The sequence below is a fragment of the Pelodiscus sinensis genome, chromosome 3, assembly GCF_049634645.1.
Source record: "Pelodiscus sinensis isolate JC-2024 chromosome 3, ASM4963464v1, whole genome shotgun sequence".
Taxonomy (NCBI): domain Eukaryota; kingdom Metazoa; phylum Chordata; order Testudines; family Trionychidae; genus Pelodiscus; species Pelodiscus sinensis.
The window spans coordinates 54,210,755-54,233,810 of NC_134713.1; the positions used below are offsets into that span (position 1 = coordinate 54,210,755).

Here is a 23,056-nt window from a genome sequence, read left to right on the forward strand (position 1 = left end):
ACCTAAATAAAAAATGAAAAGCTCTGGATGGGACTTTTCACCTTTAGGCACATACTTCCGTCTCTTGCTGAACTGGAGGTCTTCAGTCCCTAGCTACAGATGGGCAGCTCTAGTACATTTGACTTTTAATAATGCAAACCCATGGATGAAAGGCAACTTACTTATCTACAGTTGCTGCCCTATCTGTAATATCTGGATAATGATACTGCCCTTCTTTGTAGGAGTGCTCTGAAATCTACTGATGAAAATCCCTGTATAAGTGCTAGGTACTACTACAGTGGACCAGATCTTGTTCTCCAATATGGAGCAGCGCAAAAGGCTCCTACCTAGGTACCTCAACTTGGTGGAAACTGGGTAGTGTAGAGTTTGTTTTAGAACTCATGCTAAGTGTGTGCCCAAGGAAAGGTGTGTGGGCAGAGAATGGAGCTCTAGAGGTCACCAGATAGGACAACTGTCCCTTACTTATGATTTTATTTAACAGTTATACTGCAGTATACCTACAATTCAACAAGGTCAGTTCAATGCTACCAATCAGCACAAGTTAAATTAGCTGTAAAGCAGCCCTCATTTGTGCCAAGGGCTTCATTGCCCCCAGGGGCCAGATCCAGCAATGGGGTGGGAGCGTGGAAAGGTGATTTCCAGTTACAGTAAAACTCCAATAGTCTGGCATCCAATAGTCTGGCACGCCTGATAGTCCGGCATCAAAATGGCAAGAGCCTAGTGAGTGAGCTTCAGCAAAAAATGAGTCACACGGTAACAGCAGCAGCAGCTGAACTGAGCAAAAAGGGTAAAAAAGGCTTAAAAAAATGAAAACATTACAGTATACTGTATACAGTATGTACAATAAAAAGGGTTAAATACACTTTATATACATAAAGTAGGAATAAGAAATCCTCCAGAAAAGGCTTTATTTTCCAGAGAATCACGTTTAGACTGGCGCTTTTCTCCAGCTTATCCCCAAGCCGGAAAAAAGCAGCAGCCATGTAAATGCAAATGCCACGGGGGATATTTAAATCCCCCGCGGATTTGCAATTGCCATGTGTCTCATTAGCATCCCTTTTCCGGAAAGGGATGCCAATGTAGACACAGCCAGGGAGTAATTACTTTGACTGACTCTGGGGAGTTGTTATTTCGAAATAGCAGAAGTGGAGTGTCCACACTACTGCTATTTTAAAAGCAGGATTATAGCTTTCGAAATAACCAGCCCGTTATTTTCAAATAACAGGCATGATAGTGTGGCTGCTCTGCTTGTTATTTCAAAATAAGTATAGGCCAGGGCTCTGTGAATAGCGTGTCTGTCAGAAAGTGCAAGAGGTGGGACCCTGGAGCAGAGCAGCAGTGGCTCAAGACAGACACACTTGGGCTGTCTCTAGACTGTAGGGTTTTTTCGAAAAAAGTAACCTTTTTTTTAAAAAAAAAAAAACTTCACCAGCGTCTAGACTACAGCCATGTTCTTTCGAAATTAAATCGAAAGAACACGGCTTTTCTTTCGACGGCGGTACTCCTCATTTCACGAGGAATAACGCCTTTTTTCGAAAGTGCTCTTTTGCTTGTTCGAAAGTACTGATTGTAGTCTAGATGCTCTTTTTCGAAAGAAGCTTTTTCGAAAGCATTTTTCGAAAAAGCCTCTTCCGAAAGAGGCTTGCAGTCTAGAGGTAGCCATAGCGAGCTATATCTGACACAGGCATGTAGGAATCGGAAACGCCCCTGCTCCATGCTCGTTGTGTTGCTGTGTCTTTCTGCACGTCTGACTCACACTCTGGGGCAGTGTTGCCATTTCTTCCTCTTAGCCGAGTTCCTTACAAGCTCAGGCTCGTCGTTAGCAGGGAGTGACTGTTTAGGCAGGGAGCGCGCTGGCGAGCTGCGGCCGGCTGCAAGAGGCAGCCTGGTGGTGTGCCCGGCTGAGAATAGCGAGCGCACGTTGGCTGGCAGGCTTCAAACGCCGCCACCCCCTTTCCCCGCGCTCTGCAGCTGGCCCTGCTGGCAGGGAAGAGCCAGAGGTTGGGTCCGGGCGTGGGCGGGGGGAGCGTGCCTGTCTCTTTCGGAGCCCGCAGCGGCGAGGCGGGCTGGGCAGAGCTCGCTGCAAAAGGAGAGGGAGGGGTGGAGCCGCCGCTCGAAGGAGCTTCTTTCCCTCGGCGCACCGGCGGGCGCGCTCCTCCCCGCGGCGGGACGGGAGCCAGAGGAGGAGGCGGCGAGCAGCATCCCGCGAGCCCACTCCCGGAGCACCATGCTGTCCCCAGGCCGGCCGGCTCCCAGGGGCCCCGCTCCGCGAGCCTTCGCGAGCCTCGTCTCGTGTCTCCTGGCAGCGGCGGCTGCAGCGGCGGCCGGGTAGGAACAAGGGCGAGTCGCGGGGGGAGGCCGGGCGGGCTGGAGGGGAGGCGCTGTGCCCCGCTTCGGCCTGAATTCGGGGCTGCATGGGGCGCTCCCCGTGGGGCAGGTGGAGGCTGCAGAAGCCCGGGGCCAGTCATTGGCCTCGAAGGGGCCGGCTGAGACGGGTTCGCCCATGCTGCTCCCCAGCACTGCAAATCAAGGGAGCACATTTTGCAGCCAGCTGCTTCCCTCTTTCCTGTACCCTGCTCTTCGCATTCTAAAGTTAACGTCCCTCCTTAGATTGGGGGACCCCCACACCTAGATTGGGGAACCCCCACACCTACAGAATGGGAAGCGACTGTCTTGGAAGGAGTATGGCAGAAAGGGATCTAAGGGTCGTAGTGAGCCACAAGCAAAATATGAGTCAGCAGTGTGACAGTGTTGCTGAAAAAGCAAACATGATTCTGGGATGCATCAACAGGAGTGTTGTGAGCAAGACACCAGAAGTCATTCTTCTGCTGTGCTCTGCACTGATTAGGCCTCACTTGGGGCATTGTGACCAGTTCTGGGCACCACATTTCAGGAAAGATGTGGAGAAATTGGAGAAGGTCCAGAGAGGAGCAACAAAAATGATTAAAGGTCTAGAAAACATGAGCTGTGAGGGGAGACTGAAAGAATTGGGCTTGTTTAGTTTAGAAAAGAGAAGACTGAAAGGGGACATGATAGCAGCTTTCAAGTATTTAAAAGGGTGTTACAAGTAGGAGAGAGAAAAATTGTTGTCCTGGCCTCTGATGATGGGACAAGAAGCAATGGGCTTAAATTGCAGCAAGGGAGATTAAGGTTGGACATTAGGAAACATTTCCTGGGGGGGGGGGAGGGGGGATTACTGGAATAAAATGCCTAGGGAGATTGTGGAATCTCCATCACTGGAGATATTTAAAAGGTTAAATAGACATCTGTCAGGGATGATCTAGATCAGTGGTCCCCAATGTGGTGCCCATGGGTGCCATGGCGCCCGCCAGGGCATTTATGTGCGCCCACCGAATGATCTGGACCAGCCCTGGCACGTGGCCCATGGGCAACCCCTGCCCCAGGCGCGCGGCACATGTGCGATGCCAGCCCTGGGGATGTGGCGGATGGGCGGCCCCGCCCCCGGACATGCAGCACGTGAGCGGCCCCGCCCCCAGATACCCGGCATGAGAGCGGCCCTGCCCCCCAGGTGGCTGGCAGCCCCGAAAGGTTGGGGACCACTGATCTAGATGGTGCTTGGTCCTGCCATGAGGGCAGGGGACTGGACTTGATGATCTTTTGAAGTCTTTTCCAGATTTAGTATTCTATGATTCTATGATCAGTTAGTGCTGTGCAGGAGGAACCAGATAAATCTGTCTGCCTCTCTGCTGGGCCACTTCAGGGTCAATAACCTCCCAGTTAGGGAATGTCTTTTTATAGTGCCTCAGTGATTTGCCCTTTCACATGTTAAATATATTGTGACACAACCAAAGCCTGCCACACTGAGATAGGTGTGATGTCCCTTTTTCATTTCTTGTTTATTTTCCAGGAGTTTTGCAGACTGCTCACTGCTTTATGGGATTTTCTGTTGCATTTAGTTTGAGGCCTTAGCCTCCTCCCACTGAAGTTGGTGGAGGAAGATGAAGCATAACAGGCCTGATCCTGTTGGTTCCTTTGTACAGGTGCCCACCTATGGTTTTATTGACATTAGTGGGTGTCTGCACAGACAGTGAAGTTTGCCTGCATGGGGTAACTTCTATATTACAGAAAATTAATTTGTAAGTTTCCTTCCAGACTTGATTGCTATCTGCCAAAATGGGAAAGAAGGCAGGAGTTAAACCAGGGGTGGGCAATAATTTTTGTCCAGGGGCCACTTCAGACGTTTTTGAAGTGGCCCTGGGATGCCCTGGAAGGGATGGGGCCTCACGCGGAAGGGGAAGAGCCAGGACACTTCCGTGCTTCTCCACCCACAGCCCCTGATTAGTCTGGGGGTGGGGGAGCATGTGAAGTCTCTGTCCTCCCCCAAGAGAACCCCCAGATGTTCTGAACAGCTGGCAGTTACCTCTAGGTGCCTGTGCCTCTGGTGGTGGGAGGAGACTTCATGCGCTCTCCCCCGCCCCCATGTCAGTCAGGGCCTCAGGGAGGCGAAGCCCGTGAGGTCTCTTGCTCCCTGCCCCCGCCCTGCAAGAGAGCGCTGTGTTTAGCGTCAACCACCAGCTGAGCAGCAGCTGACAGTTGACTTTAAGTGTGCCAAGCCCCTTGCAGGGAGGGAGGAGACTTGGCATGCTCCCCCTGTCCCCAGGTTCTCATTGGCTTGGGGGCGGGGGGAGCATGTGAAGTCTCTCACTCCCTGCCCTCTGATGTGCGGCACTTAGAATCAACTGCAAGGGTTAACTCTAAGTACCACGCACTCCCCCGCCCTCGGCCCTGATTGGTGTGGGAGCAGGAGAGTGGCAGGGCCTCCATGGGCCAGGTCAACCCTTTTGTCCCCCCCGAGTTAAATTGTACACTGCCATTGACACTACACTTATCAATAAAGTATCTTCAGTGTATTTTCCCTCTGAGGGTACGTCTAAACTACATGGCTCCGTCAACGGAGCCATGTAGATTTGTTTGTTTGGCAAAGGGAAATGAAGCTGCGATTTAAATAATCGCGGCTTCATTTAAATTTAAATGGTTGCCCCGCTCTGCTGATCAGCTGTTTGTCGGCAGATCGGGGCAGTCTGGACGCTCCCCTGCTGACATGAAAGTCCTTTATCGACCGCCCCGGTAAACCTCATCCTACGAGGCATAACGGGGAGGTCGATAAAGGGCTTTCAGGTCGGCACAGGAGCGTCTAGACTAGCGCGCTGAACAGACAAACAGCTGATTAGCTGTTTGTCTGCTCAGCGCGGCAGCCATTTAAATTTAAATGAAGCCGCGGATTATTTAAATCACGGCTTCATTTCCCTTTGCCGATCAGCCTAATCTACATGGCTCCATCGATGCAGCCATGTAGTTTAGACACACCCTGAGAGAGAGGCAAAATGATCCGGCTCGTATGGTAATGCTTGTATAAGCTTCTGCCCCAACATGCAGAAGGGTGTGTGTGTGTATAACAGCAGAAATACAGAGTTTGTCACCAATACAGTTATTACTTTTTTAAAACAAGATTATTAAATACCAGGCTGTGATGAGTAGATTTTATTTCCTGTTATGTTTTCTAGACCCACATTTCTAGTGACTGGACCTCAGAACATCAGGCCTGGTGCAAATGTGACTATCGTGGTAGCTCTGCTGACAGATAGCCCTCCACAAGTCACAGTGAGAGCTGAAGTGCTCAGAGGGAATGATACTGTGCTACAAGGGGAAGTTACCTTTGAAAAAGGTGAGTTGGCAGCCACAGCCAAGAGTAGTGGGTCTCAACCTTTTGGGAGTGCTATATTGCTTTCAGGAGGCTGATTTGTCTTGTGAACCCCAAGTTTCACAAAACTACTTGCTTACAAATGTAAACATACAAACGTGCCATAGTACACTATTACTGAAAAATTGCTTCCTTTCCAATTTTGTCTGTATGAAATTTTAGTTTGCACTGACGTTGCTAGTACGTTTTTGTAGCTTGTTGTAAAACTTGGCAAATATCTAGATAAGTTGATGTACCCCCTGGAAAGCTTCTGTGTAACCCCTGCATAATCATTGGCCTAGAGAGATTTAAATAAAAATTATCCTTTCTCCGAAATATCAGGGCTGTTAAAAACACATTAAAACATGAATTTTGTTTGAACATACTTGGTAAAACAAATCCACCTTGGAAATCCTATTTCCAGCTAACGGTGGAATTGTTTATTGAATAATTAATGGTTTATGTGTGTGTGCACCCATTAACTCACAATAAGCATTTTAGAAATAATATATGTAGTATGGGAGTGTCACATGACAGGATATCTGTCTGGATTTTAAAAGGACTCTGGACACCGGGACCATATGAGTCCAATACAGAAGTCCCCTCTTTTACCTTTGTTTTTGGGAGGATATTTTTTAAAGATATCTAAATCAAACAGGAATTGTTTTCGAGAAGCTATAAGGCTTGTGTGAGACAGGAAGTCAGCTTAGATGATCACAATAGACTCCTCTATGAATACCACATAGAGAGGGGCAGGGAAAGGATTTAGTACAACACATAAAAATGGTCTATTTAATTTCAACCCTGACCTAAATATCTCTGTTTTGTGTCAGTTTTTATATTTTTCCTAGTTTTCTGTTTGATACTTGGAAAGGCAAGAGCTAGACACTGGAGACAAAGGGCTGAGAAAGTAGCAGGGCCAGAAGCAAGCAAGCTGTATCAAGCTCTTGTTTTCACAGCAGGACTTGTTGGGAGTAGGAGGAGTTCTGTCCTGGAAGCACAGAAGACTTATAGCATAAAAGGCCATAAGTAGGGCCCTACCAAATTCATGGTCCCTTTTGGTCAATTTCACAGTCATAGAATTTAAAAATAGTTTCATGGTTTTAGACATTTACATCTGAAATTTCATGATGGTGTAACTGTGTATGTGGGAGTCCTCATCTAAAAGGAACAAATACAGAGAGTTGGGGCATCACCACCCTTACTTCTGCACTGCTGTTGGTGGGGGCTCCAGCATAGATGTGAAGGTTGCCCAGACTCAGTGGGATTATCACTTTTGAGGGGGACCAGCATCATCCTTACATGAGGGCAGCTGCCCTGGATCCCATGATTGCGGAAGAGGGGCACACTGTGGTTAATCCCCAACCACTGGGCCTGGAGCTGGGGAGGAACAGGGTAGGGAGCCCCAGCCAGGGACTTCTATTGTACACCAGATCCCAGCTGCTAGCCCAACCAGGCTGGGTTGGGATGGGGCTTCCTCTTCTCCTCCAGGGGCTGCTCCTGGGACCAGGTCAGACCCAGCCTCCAGGAATTTCCTTTGGCTGCAGGAAGGTCAGCATCTGCTCTGCTTTTAGAGCTCATCTTGGCTCATAAGGGTGTCACACTGGAAGCTGCAGCAGGAAGCTCCGCAGCTGCTGAGTGGGAGTCCAGCTCTAAAAGTAGTACAGAAGTGAGTGAGGATGGCAGTTCTGACGGTGGCACGTCCATGGAGCTTCCTGCATCTGGGGGAGGTTTCTTGCGGGGGAAGAGGAATCCTGCTCAGGACTAGCAGGAGCCCAGCAAACCTACAATAGCCAGATTTCATGGCGGAGATCGAATTTATAGTCTGACACATGTTTTTCTTGGCTGTAAGTTTGGTAGGGCCTGAACTGTAAGCATATAGTCATCTATGCCATTTAATTTGAAGGCCCTAGTTCAGCAAGATACTTAAGCATATGCTTAACTCCGAGATAAAATAACCTATCAGACTGACACTCTTTAACTGCCCTCTGAATAGCAAAATAATCTTGTGTTGAATTATGTCATGATTGAATAGTGGCTTGTAAAAGTTGCTTCTGTCAATTTTGTTGACACTCTCATTTGATCTTGCCAACTGGCTGATGTGTTGACATCATTTTGATATATACTGTTTCTATGGTGCTGTTAACTACAGTGATAATGAGGCTGCCAGCTGTTTGTATGCTACTCAGGGGCAGGACAGATATTGGTGGGATACTTTAAGCTATTGACTGTATCATGTATTCCAGAACCTGTGACTAGTTCTCCACTTAGTCATCTATGCCATTTAATTTGAAGGCCCCAGTTCAGCAAATACATACGCATATGCTTAACTTTAAATGTGTGAGTAATCACTTCCTACTCAGTAAAGCACAGAAGCACATACTTAAAGTTAAGTATGTGCAGTGATGATTTGGGCGTTAAGGTATTTAAGCAGATGCTTAACTTTAAGCATAAACTTAAAAATGTATTTCTAAGTACTAAGTAAGAATCAGGACCTCAGTTGGTATGAGAATTTGGTCCTTATTTAACATAACTCTTTCTTTATGTAAGAAACAGAATAGAGTTGTCTATTTTCTAATGTTCGATAGGCTTGCAGTTTTAAATATTATAATTACATTTTTGATTCCTTAGAGATTTTTTAGATGAAATATATATTGCAGCTGTATGGTTAGGTTCACATCTTTGCTTTGCTTAACGAGTAATGTAACAACTGAAACACATATACTGATGACATACCGATCTGTGGTGGATACAGAGAGACAATACAGAAGAGCCAATGACTTGAGCTTGGGTTCACATACCAGAAGCAAAACACTGATGGACACTGATGCAACAAGTGAGGTTATTTAGAAGTGAAGCTTTGGTTTGGAGACTTAGTTTCCTGATACTGGGGTAGAAAGGAACACATTGAATATGTTTGCAAGCAGAAACATGCTTAAACTAAGGAAAAGCTTACATGAGTAAACAGGACAAAAACATGCCCATGGGACATGAGAAGAGAAGGAACTTGCATTTCCTGTAGTAGATCTAAGAACAACATGGAAAGAATAGTTCTGGAGAAAATATGACTATGTACATCTTCATGACAGTAGGGCCTTGCTACAGGTTTTTGTGGGTAACTCCAGTCTGTGTCAACTACAGCCCATCTCAACTGACTTGTTCTCCTTTCTTCAAAAGGATAATTATTACCATCTTTGATACCAAATCAGGGGAATTGTCAAACAAGAGGGTTTTCCATTTAAAAACTCTTGCCAGCTAAAGGAAAAACCTTACTTAATACTACTTATCTTTCACATATTTTAACTGTTTTCTCTTCCTTTCTTTCTCTTTAATAAAAGATTAAAAAAGGGTATGTTTGATTTGGTACTAAGCAATCTAAGATCACTGTATACCAAATTCTGGGCCTAGTTTAATAGTTTTTCATGTTGAACAATGACTAGGTTATGCTAACACTTGGGACCCTGTATTCCACCAAAGGGCACGTCTACACAGCAGGGCAAAAGTCAAATTAAGCTACGCAACTTGAGCTTCATCAATTGCATAGCTTAACTCAGCTTTTGGTGCTGTCTACACAGCAGGAAGTCAAAGGAAGAACACTCTTCCTTCGACTTCCTTTACTCCTTGTAAAAATGAAAGTTATAAGAGTTGGAGTAAGAAGTCCTCCAGCTCAGCATTATTTCAAAATAATGGCTTGCAGTGCAGACACACTCTTTGTTATTTTGAATAACATCAGTTATTCTGAAATAACAATGCTTTGTAGACATACCCTTAATTAGAACAACAGAGCCTGATTATGAAACTTACTTTTAAGATAGAGTGAAAACAAACAGCCTGTTTTCATTATCTGTACAGTACTGAATTATTTGAAAAAACTCAGCATATAGCATAAGTGTGGAAAGAACATTTAAAAAAATGTTTACTTGTAATAATATATGAGAGAATTTAATGAAACTTTTAAAAACATTTTGATTAATAAAATATGACTTATGTTAAGCTTTATTTGTTTAAGCCTAGATAAAGTAGAGATGATTAATCTAGAAAGGCTCATAGAAAATGCTGGAGTCTAAATTAGATGCAGGACAATGTAGCACTTTAAAGACTAACAAGATGGTTTATAAACCATCTTGTTAGTCTTTAAAGTGCTACATTGTCCTGCATTTTGCTTCAGCTACCCCAGACTAACACGGCTACATTTATATCACTATTCTAAATTAGATGTGACTCAAGAAAGAGATTTTGGCGTTTTTATGGATAGTTCTTAGAAACATCTCCAGCAGTCAAAAATGCTAACAATATTAGGAACCATTAGGAAAGGGATAGATAACAAGACAGAAAATATCATACATCCCTGTACAAATTCATGGTATGTCCACACCTTGAATATTACATGCACTTTTGGTTACTCCAGCTCAAAGAAAATATATTAGAATAGGAAAAACTACAGAGAAGGACAACAAAAATGATATGTGGTTTGGAAATGCTTCTGCGTAATGAGAGGTTAAAAAGACTGGGACTGTATTGCTTAGAAAATATATGACTAATGAGGGGATATGAGAGGTTTATAAAATCATGAATGATGGGGAGAAAGTGAATAGGTGTTATTTACTTCTTCATATAAGAACAAGGTGTGTGTGTTACCTGTTGGGATTTTGTGGTACCCAATAATAACCAAATGAGTCAGATGCTGGGCAGAATCAAGGGTCTTCGATACTTCAATTCAATTCAATTCAATTCAATTCAATTCAACAAGACTTTATTCAATGTGCACAAAGGCAGAGTCCAGGTACAAAAATCAGCCAGAGTCCCTGAGCAAGGAGCCCCTCCCCTTACTATTTTATAGCACATGGCAGTTACATAACACAAACCTCTGGCCAATCATATTTAACATTTCCATATATGGATTTGTTCATCACATGCTTATACTTCTCCACTCCACATGTTGAGCTCACCCTCCCTCCCCTTGGCCTTTTCTAGAATGTTCCTAGGGTGGAGAGCCACAGCATGCTTCTTTATGCATACATACCTTCTAAATAACATTTTATTTAAAATGAACACAAGCATATCCTTCACACCAAATGAAATTGATGGTGACAGTAGACAGTAGGTTTAAAACAAACTTCTTCACCCAATACATAGCAACAAATTCCACAGGTTGACTAGGAGATGTGGTGAACCCAAAGTATAACTATGTTCAAAAAAGAATTAGGTAAGATATTTCCATTAATGACTACTAGCCAAGATGATCTGAGATGCAAGCCCATACTCTGGGTGTCCCTAACCTGTGACTGCTAGAAGCTGGGATAGGATGATAGGAGATGAATCACTTAGTAAACTGTCTTTTCTGTTCATTTTTTCTGAATCATCTGGAACTGGCTACTGTCGGAAGACAGGATACTGGGCTCAATGGACAACTGGTCTGATCCAGTATGGCCATTTTTAGGATCTGGTTGAAAATAGCTTTAATCATTTGTATGTGCTAACTGTAAACTTACTGGAATAGTAAATTATTGTATATGCATTGATCATGCCTTTCCTTTGTAGTGAAAGAAACTACTGAAACTTTGAATTAGAAAGCTATAAAAATTATCTTTCAGTCTAAGATTTGCTAAACATGCTAGAGGCTGTGAGGATGACTCAGACAAGCACAGTAATTGTCCATGTCAACACTGGAAAAATTGTTCTTGCCAGAAGCTGTGTTTTCCATATTTAATAATATGGCCCTGTACAAAAACAATGTACTATGGATGAAAATACGAGAGATGCTAAATCCCATGTGTTAACACAAACATATGACAGGGTCTCTTTTCAGTATAGCTAATAATCTTCATCTGTGTCAAGTGACTCATTGATGTTTGCAGAGAATCTTCTTGAGAATCTGAAATGTAGTTTCTATGAAATTGTCAGGCAACAGCAGCTGGGCAGGGCGATGTGAGACTCATCCCTCCTCAGTACTCTGAGTGCCTGTGGTTGAAAATAAAAATGAAACAGGAGAGAAGTATTACTGGCTCTTTAAGAAAACATGGAATTGTACAGTTGTTACACACCCTAAAGCTTAATGATAATGAACTATGAAGAATATTTTGTAGAAAGACATGGGTAACATTCCTATGCGGTAGTCCAATTGTGCAGTGAAATTAGAATAACTTCTATAGTGCTGTTATGAACAAAGCAAAGGTAATTTAGAATAATAGACAAACTGGTCTGGAAGGGACCTTGAGAGATCATCTAGTCCAGCCCCTGGTGCTGAGGTAGGACAAAGTAGACCTAGACAATCCCTGACAAGTATTAAACCACTAATGTCTTCTTAAAACTTGGAATGATGTGGATTCTATAGCCTCCCTTTGGTAACCTATTCCAGGGCTTAACAACCCTTACAGATAAAAAATGTTTCCTAATATATAACCTAACCTATATCTCCCGTGCTACAACCCATTATTTATTATCCTGCCTTTTGTGGGTATGGAGAAAAATTGATCACTGTCCTCTTTTAACAGCCTATAACATCTTCGAAACCTGTAATTACGTCATAAGAACATAATATACATAAGAACGGCAGTACTGGGTCAGACCAAAGGTCCATCTAGCCCAGTATCCTGTCTACCGACAGTGGCCAGCACCAGGTGCCCCAGAGAGGGTGGACCGAAGACAATGATCAAGCGATTTGTCTCCTGCCATCCCTCTCCAGCCTCTGACAGACAGAGGCCAAGGACACCATTTTATCCCCTGGCTAATAGCCTTTTATGGACCTAACCTCCATGAAATTATCTAGCTTCTCTTTAAACTCTATTATAGTCCTAGCCTTCACAGCCTCCTCTGGCAAGGAGTTCCACAGGTTGACTACACGCTGTGTGAAGAAGAACTTTCTTTTATTAGTTTTAAACCTGCTCCCCATTAATTTCATTATTTCATTTGTCCCTTTCTCAGTCTTCTTTTCTCAAGACTAAACATGCCCAGGATTTTAATCTTTCCTTAGTCCAGGGGTGGGAAATAAAAAAAACGGTGGCCTGCCAGCTTTAGTGCCTAGCGGGCTGCCACTGTTATATTTAACTGTGCCTCCACAGGTATCGGGTGATTACAGCTCTTGTTGGCCATGGATTGCTGTTTGCGGCCAATGGGAGCGGCAGCATTGTCCACTAATGGCGATCCATGGCCAACACGAGATGTGATCTCGTAATACTTGCGGAGGTGCAGGTAAATGTAGAATTGGAGGCCCTCCAAAGACTAACTCTGCAGACCAGATCTGGCCTGCGGAGGGGAATTTGCCCACCCCTGCCTTAGTCAATGCAGAAGGACCCCAGGGAGACATTTTCAGAGTCTAGCCTGGAAACCTGCAAGCCCCTATTTGTTTGAACAGAGACTAGATTGAAGATGGCACCCCTGTCATTAAGTCCGAAGACTCTAGCCCTCAACTGGATTGCCCCAGTGGCCCAAATAAGAACCACTATTGCTCACTTTGAATTCTAACCCTTTAAAGCTCTGTACCTAGGGTATTTGCAACATTTCTTGTCATCCCTGGTACAATAACCTTCCCCTTAGCCATATGTCTGAGTGGTTATGGGGACTCATGAGAGGTAGCTAGCTACAAGGACTAGCCGCTCAAGCACCTACAATTCTTGCCTCCAATTCATGGTATGCCTGGCATGCTACTATTACCTAAGGGTTGGTGTATTCCAGCACTGATCAGCTGTAATAATTACACAGTTAATGCACTTGCAACATGTTGCACCAGTCCATTCTTGGGTTGCTTCCTTCCAGGCCACTTTTCTCCAGGGAGAAAGGGTGAGCATTAAATCCAGTGTAAATCTTACATCTTCTGATTGTGCAGAGGTCTTGTGTTCTCTGCAAGTCTGGGCAAATCCCAGTAGTCAGAAGTCCCATGCAGCTGACCTTTTTTAAGGAGGCAAGAATGTAGGTCTGTTCACTTCCAGTGGCTGCCAGCAGCTGTATGTTCTTTAGAAGGTGATGTTTGGGGCTTCAGGGGGAAGAGAGCTGCATGTGACAGAGAAGTATTCAACCACATATGCCTCTGTCCAGGATGGCAACCTGTCCTCACTCCCTAGCCTAACATGCAACCTTGGTAACAATTTTATAGCCCTGAAAGTGTTAATAGGGCATTGTCTCACAGACTATTGTAGGGAAAATTGAATAGCTATTGATGAAGTCAGCTGTGGCAGAAAGCACAGCCACTAGCATGGCTCTGGGAACAACATCACCACCTTTACACCCACCTTTGGCAAAAACAAAAGATCCACTGGAATGACTATACTCCCCACATTGGGTTTGACATCAGCCGCACTGTATATTTCAGGCCCAGCATGTTTACAGTCTTGGGAATTTTGACTGAGCAGCTGCAGTTGAGCTGTTTGATTCTACTAAACTGGCCACTGGCCCATGCAGATGAAGTGAGAGTGTACTCCATCACTGTCCTGTCAGAGATCCTTCATAGCTCTGTCAAATGAGGCTATGTCTACACTGCAGAGATCTATCGGAAAAAGGTATGCCAATTGCCCATCTCCACTGGGCCACATTTCGGAAAAGCCTCTTTTTTCGGAAGAGCCCTTCTTCCTCTTGGGAGGGGGAAGACAGGGCTTCCAAAAGAGTGCTTCTGCACTTCCGCAAAAAAAAGTGGAAGAGCAGATACGTTCCCTGGACGCGGTGGAATTTTTCTGCGATACCTCTGGTATCCTGGAAAACCCCCATAGTATAGACATAGCCTGGGAGAGAAAATAACAGGTTCTTGTTCATAATCTGTTGGGGTATGTCTACACTACAAAGTTAATTTGAACTAACAGGCGTTAGTTCGAATTAACTTTGATAGGCGCTACACATACAAACTGCTAGTTCGAACTTAATTCGAACTAGCGGAGCGCTTAATTCGAACTAGGTAAACCTCATTCTACGAGAACTAACGCCTAGTTCGAATTAAGTAGTTGGAATTAAGGGCTGTGTAGCCACTTAATTCGAACTAGTGGGAGGCTAGCCCTCCCCAGCTTTCCCTGGTGACCACTCTGGCACCACCAGGGAAACTCTTCTGCCCCCCTCCCGGCCCCGGAGCCCTTAAAGGGGCACGGTCTGGCTATGGTGCCCGTGCCAGGTGCAAGCCTGCCAGCACCCAGCCAGCAGACCCTGCACCTGGCACGGCACGGACCAGCCACCTGCTGCCACCCAGCCCTCCGCCTCTTCTCGGGACCAGGCTGGCGGCTCCCAGGAGCCTGCCAGGGGCCGCAAGAGGCAGGCGCCCGCCTGGTCTAGTGCAGAGATCATGGACCTCATCCACGACCTCCGCACTAGGCACAGGAAAGTGGCCGTCTAGGCCAGGATAGCTGCCAGCCTGGCCACCCAGGAGCAGGTTTGCATGAAAATCAAGGTGGTCCAGTGAGACCCCTGACCCTGAGCCCTGAGCTTAGAACGGCCGTACTGGGTCAGACCAAAGGACCATCTAGCCCAGTAGCCTGTCTGCTGACAGCGGCCCACACTAGGTACCCTGGAGGGGATGGACCCAAGACAATGACCAAGCCATTTGTCTCGTGCCATCCATCTCCAGCCTTCCACAAACAGAGGCCAGGGACACCATTTCTATCCCCTGGCTAATACCACTCCATGGACCCAACCTTCTGTGAATTTATCTAACTTCTCTTTAAACTCTGTTCTAGTTCTAGCCTTCACAGCCTCCTGCAGCAAGGAGTTCCACAGGTTGACTGTTTGCTTTGTAAAAGAAGAACTTTCTGTTATTAGTTTGAAGCCTGCTACCCATTCATTTAATTTGGTATCCTCTAGACCTTCTATTATGGGAACTAATGAAGAACTTTTCTTTATGCACCCTCTCCACACCACTCGTGCTTTTATAGACCTCTATCATATCTCCCCTCAGTGTCCTCTTTTCTAAGCTGAGAAGTCCCAGTCTCTTTAGCCTCTCTTCATATGGGACCTGTTCCAAACCCCTGATCATTTTAGTTGCCCTCCCCTCTCCCACCCTCTCTCTTCCCCTCTCCCACCTCCTTTTCCCTGTCTCCCCGAGTTTTGTTCAATAAAGAGAGTTTCTATTTTTGAACACACGTGTCCTTTATTTTGTACATCAGGAAGGGGGGCTAGGGAGGGGTAAGTGGAAGTAGGTGAGGGAGGAATGGGGTACGAGCCCCCAATGGGGAGGACTGGGGTGGCTCTTTGGGCTCCTCGGGGTGGAAGCTCTCCTGAAGCCCCTCGATTGACCCCCCCCCTCCGGATGGCAGCCTGTGGCAAGTGCAGCCGGGCTGATGGCTGAGTGCTGTGATGTGCCGAGTGTGGGCATTCAGGGCACTCCAAGCCAGGACTGCTTTGCTGTCCCTCATCGAGTTAGACAAGCGAGCGGGGAACCCCTGAGAACTGTCTGTCCAGGGTGGGGGTCAGATCCCTTTAAGCACAGCCCACGGCTAGCCAGAGACAGCAGCTCCACGCTCTAAGTCCTAATCTGATGCCCTGCCAGCACTGCTTCCGGCCATCCTTAACCTCGGTTCAGGGTCCACTCAATGTGGACATGCTAGTTCGAATTAGCGAAACGCTAATTCGAACTAGTTTTTGGGTCTAGATGCACTAGTTCGAATGAGCTTAGTTCGAATTAACTAACTTGCTCACATTCCGAGACTAGAGTAGTTACTGTTAATCTCTGCTACTCATGCTACCCCATCATTTGTTCTGGTCATGAATGTGAAACTGCAACTTATTTTCTGCCTAACCATTCCTTTTCACTTGATCCATGAAGATATCTACTAGGCAGCACATACAAGCTGTGCAGCCAGTTCTGCAACCATGTGCTGTATGCAGAGCTGCTTTTACCGACTATTGAGAAACATGCTTGGAAACAGCGTGTGTTTGCACTGCCTCAGGAGATGCACAGGGATTATGCCAACATTTTTCAATACTGCAATGGAAAAATCCATGTCTGCGTCTAGACTGGCAAGTTTTTCCGCAAAAGCACGTGCTTTTGCGGAAAAACTTGCCAGCTGTCTACACTGGCCACTTGAATTTCCGCAAGAACACTGACGATCTCATGTACGAATGTCAGTGTTCTTGCGAAAATACTATGCTGCTCCCGTTCTTACAAAAGCCCTCTTGCGCAAATGCTTTTGCGCAAGAGGGCCAGTGTAGACAACGCGGTATTCTTTTGTGCAAAAAAGCCCCGATCATGAAAATGGCGATCGGGGCTTTCTTGTGAAAAAACGAATCTAGATTGGTGCGGACGCTTTTCCGCAAAAAGTGCTTTTGCGCAGAAGTGTCCGTGCCAATCTAGACGCTCTTTTTTGCAAATGCTTTTATCGAAAAAACTTTTCCGTTAAAAGCACTTGCGGAAAATCATGCCAGTCTAGACGTAGCACATGAGATTAATAGTACTGTATACTTTGACTGGAGGGACAGGATTAGCAGTTGGGCAAAATAGGCAGGAGGCAGATCCCTGCACTTACATCTTGAGGTGTTAGGTGCTATAGAAATACCTAGACAGATAGCAAATAATCAGAAAATCGTTTGACCTCCAAGCATATATGCAAGCATATATCCTTGCTGCCTTTGTCAGACCCCCCAGAAGGCTATTCTAGAATGTCACTTCTCTGACCTTTGTCTATTTTCAAGGCTAAACTTGTTGGCTTTATATCCATTTGTTTTTGTGTCCATGTTGGCATTTAAATTAAATTACTCCCTGACATTTATCCCTTTTATGTATTTAAGGAGAGAAATAATTTCTTTGCATTCTTTTGGTTAGACTAAAAAAGGTTTCCTATCATAGGATAGGTTTTCCAATTCTCTGATCATCCTTATAGCTCTTCTCAGTACTTGTTCCAGTTTTGAATTCATCTTTCTTAAATATGGTAGGCCATAATTGTACACACTATTTCAGATGGGATCACACTAGTGCCTTGTGTGTTACTAACACTTCCCTGTCTATACTGGAAATATTTTGCCTCATACATTTTCAGACTGCACTAGCTCTTTATCACAGTTGCATCACATTAGTAGCTCATCATCCTACCATCAACAAATACACCTAGGTCTTTCTCCTCTTCTGTCATTTCCAATTAATAAATCACCAGGGGTATGTCTATACTATCACCCTAGTTCGAACTAGGGTGGTAATGTAGGCAACCGGAGTTGCAAATGAAGCCCGGGATTCCTGGGCTTCATTTGCATATAGCCGGGCGCCGCCATTTTTAAATGTCTGCTAGCGTGGACTCCGTGCCGCGTGTAGTCGTGCGGCACGGAGTCCGCACTAGTGGACATTTAAAAATGGCGGCGCCTGGCTATATGCAAATGAAGCCCGGGAAATTCAAATCCCGGGCTTCATTTGCAACTCCGGTTGCCTACATTACCACCCTAGTTCGAACTAGGGTGGTAGTATAGACATACCCCAGGTTATAAAATGAGGAATATAGGGATGCTGAAAGAATGTGCCCGCCTTTTTGGAAACTTCTAAAAAGTGGATGCGTTCCCTGGATGTGGCAGAGTTTTCTTGGGCTACCTCTGGTATCCCAGAAAAACTGCAGTCTACACATAGGCTCAGTGCATGACCTAAATGCACTATGAAATTTCAATTCATTTCTATTACACCATTTTTCAGTCATCCAGATCTTCTTGTATGGTATTTCAGTTCTCCCCCTTATTGGTAATACTTCCCAAACCCTGTGTCACCTGCAAATTTTATTATCACACTCACACTTTTTGTGCCAAGATCATGAGTGAAAATGTTAAATGAGTAGTCCCAAGACCAGTCCCTGAAGATCTTCACTAGTAATCTTTCTCCAGCCTGACAATTAACCTTTCAGTATGACCCATTGGGGTCTCCTCTTTAACCAGTTCCTTATCACCTTTCAGTCCTCATATTAATCCCCACCTTCTCCATTTTAATTAATAATTTCCCATGTGGATCTATATCAAATGCTTTACAGAAAGGCAAGTAGAGTATATCTGCTGCATTTTCCTTTGTCTAAAAACAATGATCTTCTCACAAAAAGAGATTAGGTTTGTTTGGCACTTCTGTAAAATCTAACTTACATAAAATCTTGTTGTATTTTACTCCAGTTACTGATTACCTCTAAATACTAAACTACCTTCTCTTTCAAAAATTGTTCTAATACCTTATATCAAATTGAGATCAAACTAACAGACCTGTAGTTTCTCAGATCACTTTTTTCTGTCTTAAAAAATAGGTACTCTTTAATCTCTACCACATCCTCAGTGCCATGCCACTTCTTTCCTTGGTTTCTCTATTTATATGGCTATAGAACCTTTTGCAATTGGTTTTAATTTCCTTTCTATGGTCCAACTTCAGCTTTTGGAAATTCTTACCTTTTCCCTATACTTTCTGATTTTTAGGAGTTGGCTTTCCTTTACTGATCCTTCCTGTTTTCCATAACTTGTAGGCTTTCTGCTTTCTCTAAATAATCTTTTGGCGATCATCCAGTTTGGTCTGTAACCTTTCCCTACAGTTTTTACCTCTTGTTTGAGATGCAGGTTTCAGGTAGCTTCTGCAACTTTAACTTAAAGTAATTCCAAACCTCCTGCCCATTCAGATCCTTGAGGTCTCAGTCCAGGTCACTTCCTTGACTAATCCCCTTAATTTTTAAAAGCTTGCCCTTTTGAAATCAAGGACCCTCATTGCAAACCTTTGTTTCTTTATCCTTCCATTTAGTTTATGGGCACGTCTAGACTACATCCGTCTGTCGAAAGAGGGATATAAATGAGCCTGATTGAAAGTTCAAACGAAGCGCGGATTTAAATATCCCGTGCTTCATTTGCATATTTACGTCTGATTCCTGTTTTGAAAAAGGGTATTTCGAAAGTGAATCTGCTCTCTAGACATGGTTCTTTCGAAAAAAAATCCTTTTTTGAAAGAACCTGTACTCCTCATTTTTTTCAGGAGTACAGGTTCTTTCGAAAAAGGTTTTTTTTTTTCCGAAAGAACCACGTCTAGACTGTAGTGTCACTTTTGAAATACCCTTTTTTGAAACAACAATCAGATGTGAATATGCAAATGAAATGCGGGATATTTAAATCTGAGCTTCATTTGCACTTTTGATCAAGCTCATTTACATCCCTCTTTTGACAGAGGGATGTAGTCTAGACGTGTAAATGAATAGCTTGAACTAAGGCTATTGACCCTGCCATTATTAGTAGCACTTGACCTCCAATCTATATTAGGGAAATTAAAGTTTTTCCTAGTAGAATTTATTTAATTAAAAATACGGTCTCCATATTAAAAAGTCTCTATCCATATCCAGTTCAGATCCTGGGGTCTATGGTAGACCCCAAGACTATGCCAGTGGAGCCTCTGGGGTTGCAACCACTGTGTTAATTCTTTAATGATTTAACCTGATTGGCAGAAAATATAACAGTGTAAGTATATTTTATGAGCCTGGTATGATTTCAGTTACTATATAAGATGAGAATTTTAACATACTTTAAATAAAACTATAAAATCAACATATAAAATATTTTTCTAGGCTTTCTTTCACAACGGAAAATTAATTTCCTCTTTGTGTATATTTTAGCCCCTGATCTTTGTTTAGGCTGTGGAATATTTATAGGGGATGTGTTTGGCTATGTCATAGCAACTAATAAGGATTCTTTCAACAAGGTAATAAAAATAGTTGTATAGGTTTTGTGGAAATCCCAAACCAGGAGAATTCTGCAGAACAAATTTTCTTGGTTTCTCTGGTATTAAGCTGCTTTGACACACACTGTTTGGGGAAAAAGGGTTTTCATCTGTTACTCTGAAGAAAAAAATTGTAAATTTGTCCTGAACAAGAATATGTAAACACATCTGGTAAAAGAAAGAAATGAAGTCATTTAAACTAGCTGAACTTCTGTTCCATTGGGTCAAATCATGAAGTCCTTGATGGCACCATGCTTCTGTTTACGTGAGACACAATCGTTACAGGAGTGTTCTATATATGAAAATAGGTAACTAATAAGGCAGAGGCAATGTGGGGGGACACCTGAGGTTACAGATTTCTGCAGACTCTGTTTCACAGGGCAGTAGAGGGAGGGAAGTATTCAGGTTGCCTCTTCCAGGATTTCCAGTAGCGAGGAGGCAGTGACTCAATTCAGCGCAGGGAGAGAGAAAGCACCAGAGTGTCTGGCTACAGGCAAGAGTCTCCCCCAAGATACCTGGTTCTGCTTTTCCTTCCCTGCTGCTGGAGTCCCAGCACTTCCCATTGCCTGCTTTGCAGATTGCCCTGGGGCAAAGGCCGTTCTCCTAAATCGCACACCATTGGGCTTCTCCTGCTTTCCATTTAGTGCCAGCTTCTAAGGTGAGTTGGGTAGTGGGTGGTGCTCCCTCCCTGAACCCTACTTCTTTGGGTTGGCCCAAGCCATCTGTTCTCATCCACCTGAGCTTCTTTGGGGTCACTTGCCACCCTGAAGGCTCCTTCATGCCCCGTGGGTAGGGATACAACTCACAATTTGAAAAACTCTATTCTAGGTCCAGAGGTGACGTGGGGAGGCCATGTGGTGTCCCATCTCTACTATCAACAGCTACATGTCACCTCTGTATTAGGTGCTACTCAAAAATGAGCAAAACTGGGAATTTCTATCCCATAGGAAATGCTGATATTTCAACATTTATTTGTATCCCAAATTGGGACAAAACGTTAAAATATCAAAATTTTTCATGGAACAAACAATGTGAAAAAAATCAGAGATGATGAAAAATTTTCTTTCAGCATTTTCAGTCAAAACAGAACAGTTTGGTTTTCCCAAATAAAAATGTTTTGCTTCCGTTTGTTTCAAGTCCTGTTGTGGTGCAGTGCCTCATAGGAGCTGTAGTTTGGGTTGTCTGATCCTACTATTTGCCCTATTGACCAAGCTTCACTCCCTTCCCATCAAGGCCATCCAGCACTGGACTCAGTCAGAGGGAAAGATTGATGTATCATGGGAGAAGTAGTCTGGCCAGGGAGCCAGGCAAGATAAAGAGGGCCTGAACCACAACTCCCACGAAGCAAGGTGACACCACAGGGAAATGGTGTTCAGTGCTGAACTGAGCAGAAATGAAACATTGAAAATTATTATTTAGCAGAAACTGCGTTTTCAGATAGAAAATTCCCAACCAGCTCCATTGTTACTAGTTGGAGTTCAAGAATATGTAACATGAGCCTCTGAGTTTGGTAGCACCATGTAACAGGGTGCACCTCTGCTCTTGTCTTCCTTCCCCACAGAAATTGTGCAGATTCCCAGTATCATTGTAAATTCATGGTATCATTTATTTTGGCTCTCCATCAGGACTGGAGGGGAACAAAGGTCATAAGAACATAAGAATGGCCATGCTGGGTCAGACCAAAAATCCATCTAGCTTAGTGTTATCTCTTCTGACAGTGGCCAATGCCAGGTGCCCCAGAAGGAGTGAATAGAACAGGAATCATCAAATGATCTATCCCTTGTCACTCATTCCCAGCTTCTGGAAAACAGGGAAGGGAAACCATTGCTGCTCATACTAACAGCCATTGATGGAACACTCCTCTGTGAATTTATCTAGCTCTTTTTTGAACCCTGTTGAGATTCTGGCCTTCGCAACATCCTCTAGCAAGGAGTTCCACAGGCTGTGCAGTTTGTGAAAAAATACTTCCTTTTGTTTGTTTTAAACCTGCTACCTATTATTTGTATTTGGCGACCACTAGTTCTTGTGTTATGGGAAGGAGTAAATAACTTTTCTTTATTTGCTTTCTCCACACCTTGGCTTCAATATGAGGTTTGATTGAATAAGAGAGTTAAGATTTGATACTGAAATGTTGATATTTTTAGCCATATTCTTTAGTTGCATAAAGGGCCAGGTCTTTAGCTAGTATAGTATAGTATAAACTGGCATAGCTCTATTAGAAATATGCTGACTTACATCTGATGAGAATCCAATCTCAAATGTTCAAGCCCTTAGAGGAATCACACTAATCTTTTAAAACTACAAATAAAGTAATCATAAGTATCTGCAGCAACATATAGTAATGGGAACCCCACAGTTGTTTCATGCCAGAGAAGCTGCTCTTGGAATGGTGTTAACTGTCTGCAGAATGTTGTTAATTAAATAAAATTTGGTTCACAAGTGAAGTTTTGAAAAAAATATGTAATACATGTTGTAGCCGCATACTGGCATAAAAAAGAATTTTTCAGCTGAGAAAGTTGGTAGCTCATTATGAATGGAATGTGGCAGGAGTTTGAAGGGATAACTGTTAAGGAAAACAGTGAATAAGTGGGAAAACCTTCCTGGCAAGGCAGCTCACATTAACACTTACAAGTAAAGTCACAAACTTGGCTATGTTAAGTTCCTAACAAGATGCTGTGATCAGAATCTAGATGTGACCTAACATTGCAGATGGCTTATTTATGGTTCAACTTGGA

The 23,056-nt window shown here is 44.0% G+C and overlaps 1 protein-coding gene across 1 annotated transcript in view; it reads left to right on the top strand.

The window, feature by feature from the left end:
* The first annotated feature begins 1,832 nt into the window (after positions 1–1,832).
* The window catches only part of CD109 (CD109 molecule), a 139,469-nt gene continuing 118,245 nt past the window's right edge, over positions 1,833–23,056 (top strand). Inside the window, exons 1-2 of the mRNA XM_075923776.1 lie at positions 1,833–2,328; positions 5,526–5,686. Of these exons, the coding sequence (XP_075779891.1) occupies positions 2,228–2,328; positions 5,526–5,686 (262 nt within the window). The 5' untranslated portion in view covers positions 1,833–2,227. The remainder of the gene's footprint in view (positions 2,329–5,525; positions 5,687–23,056) is intronic.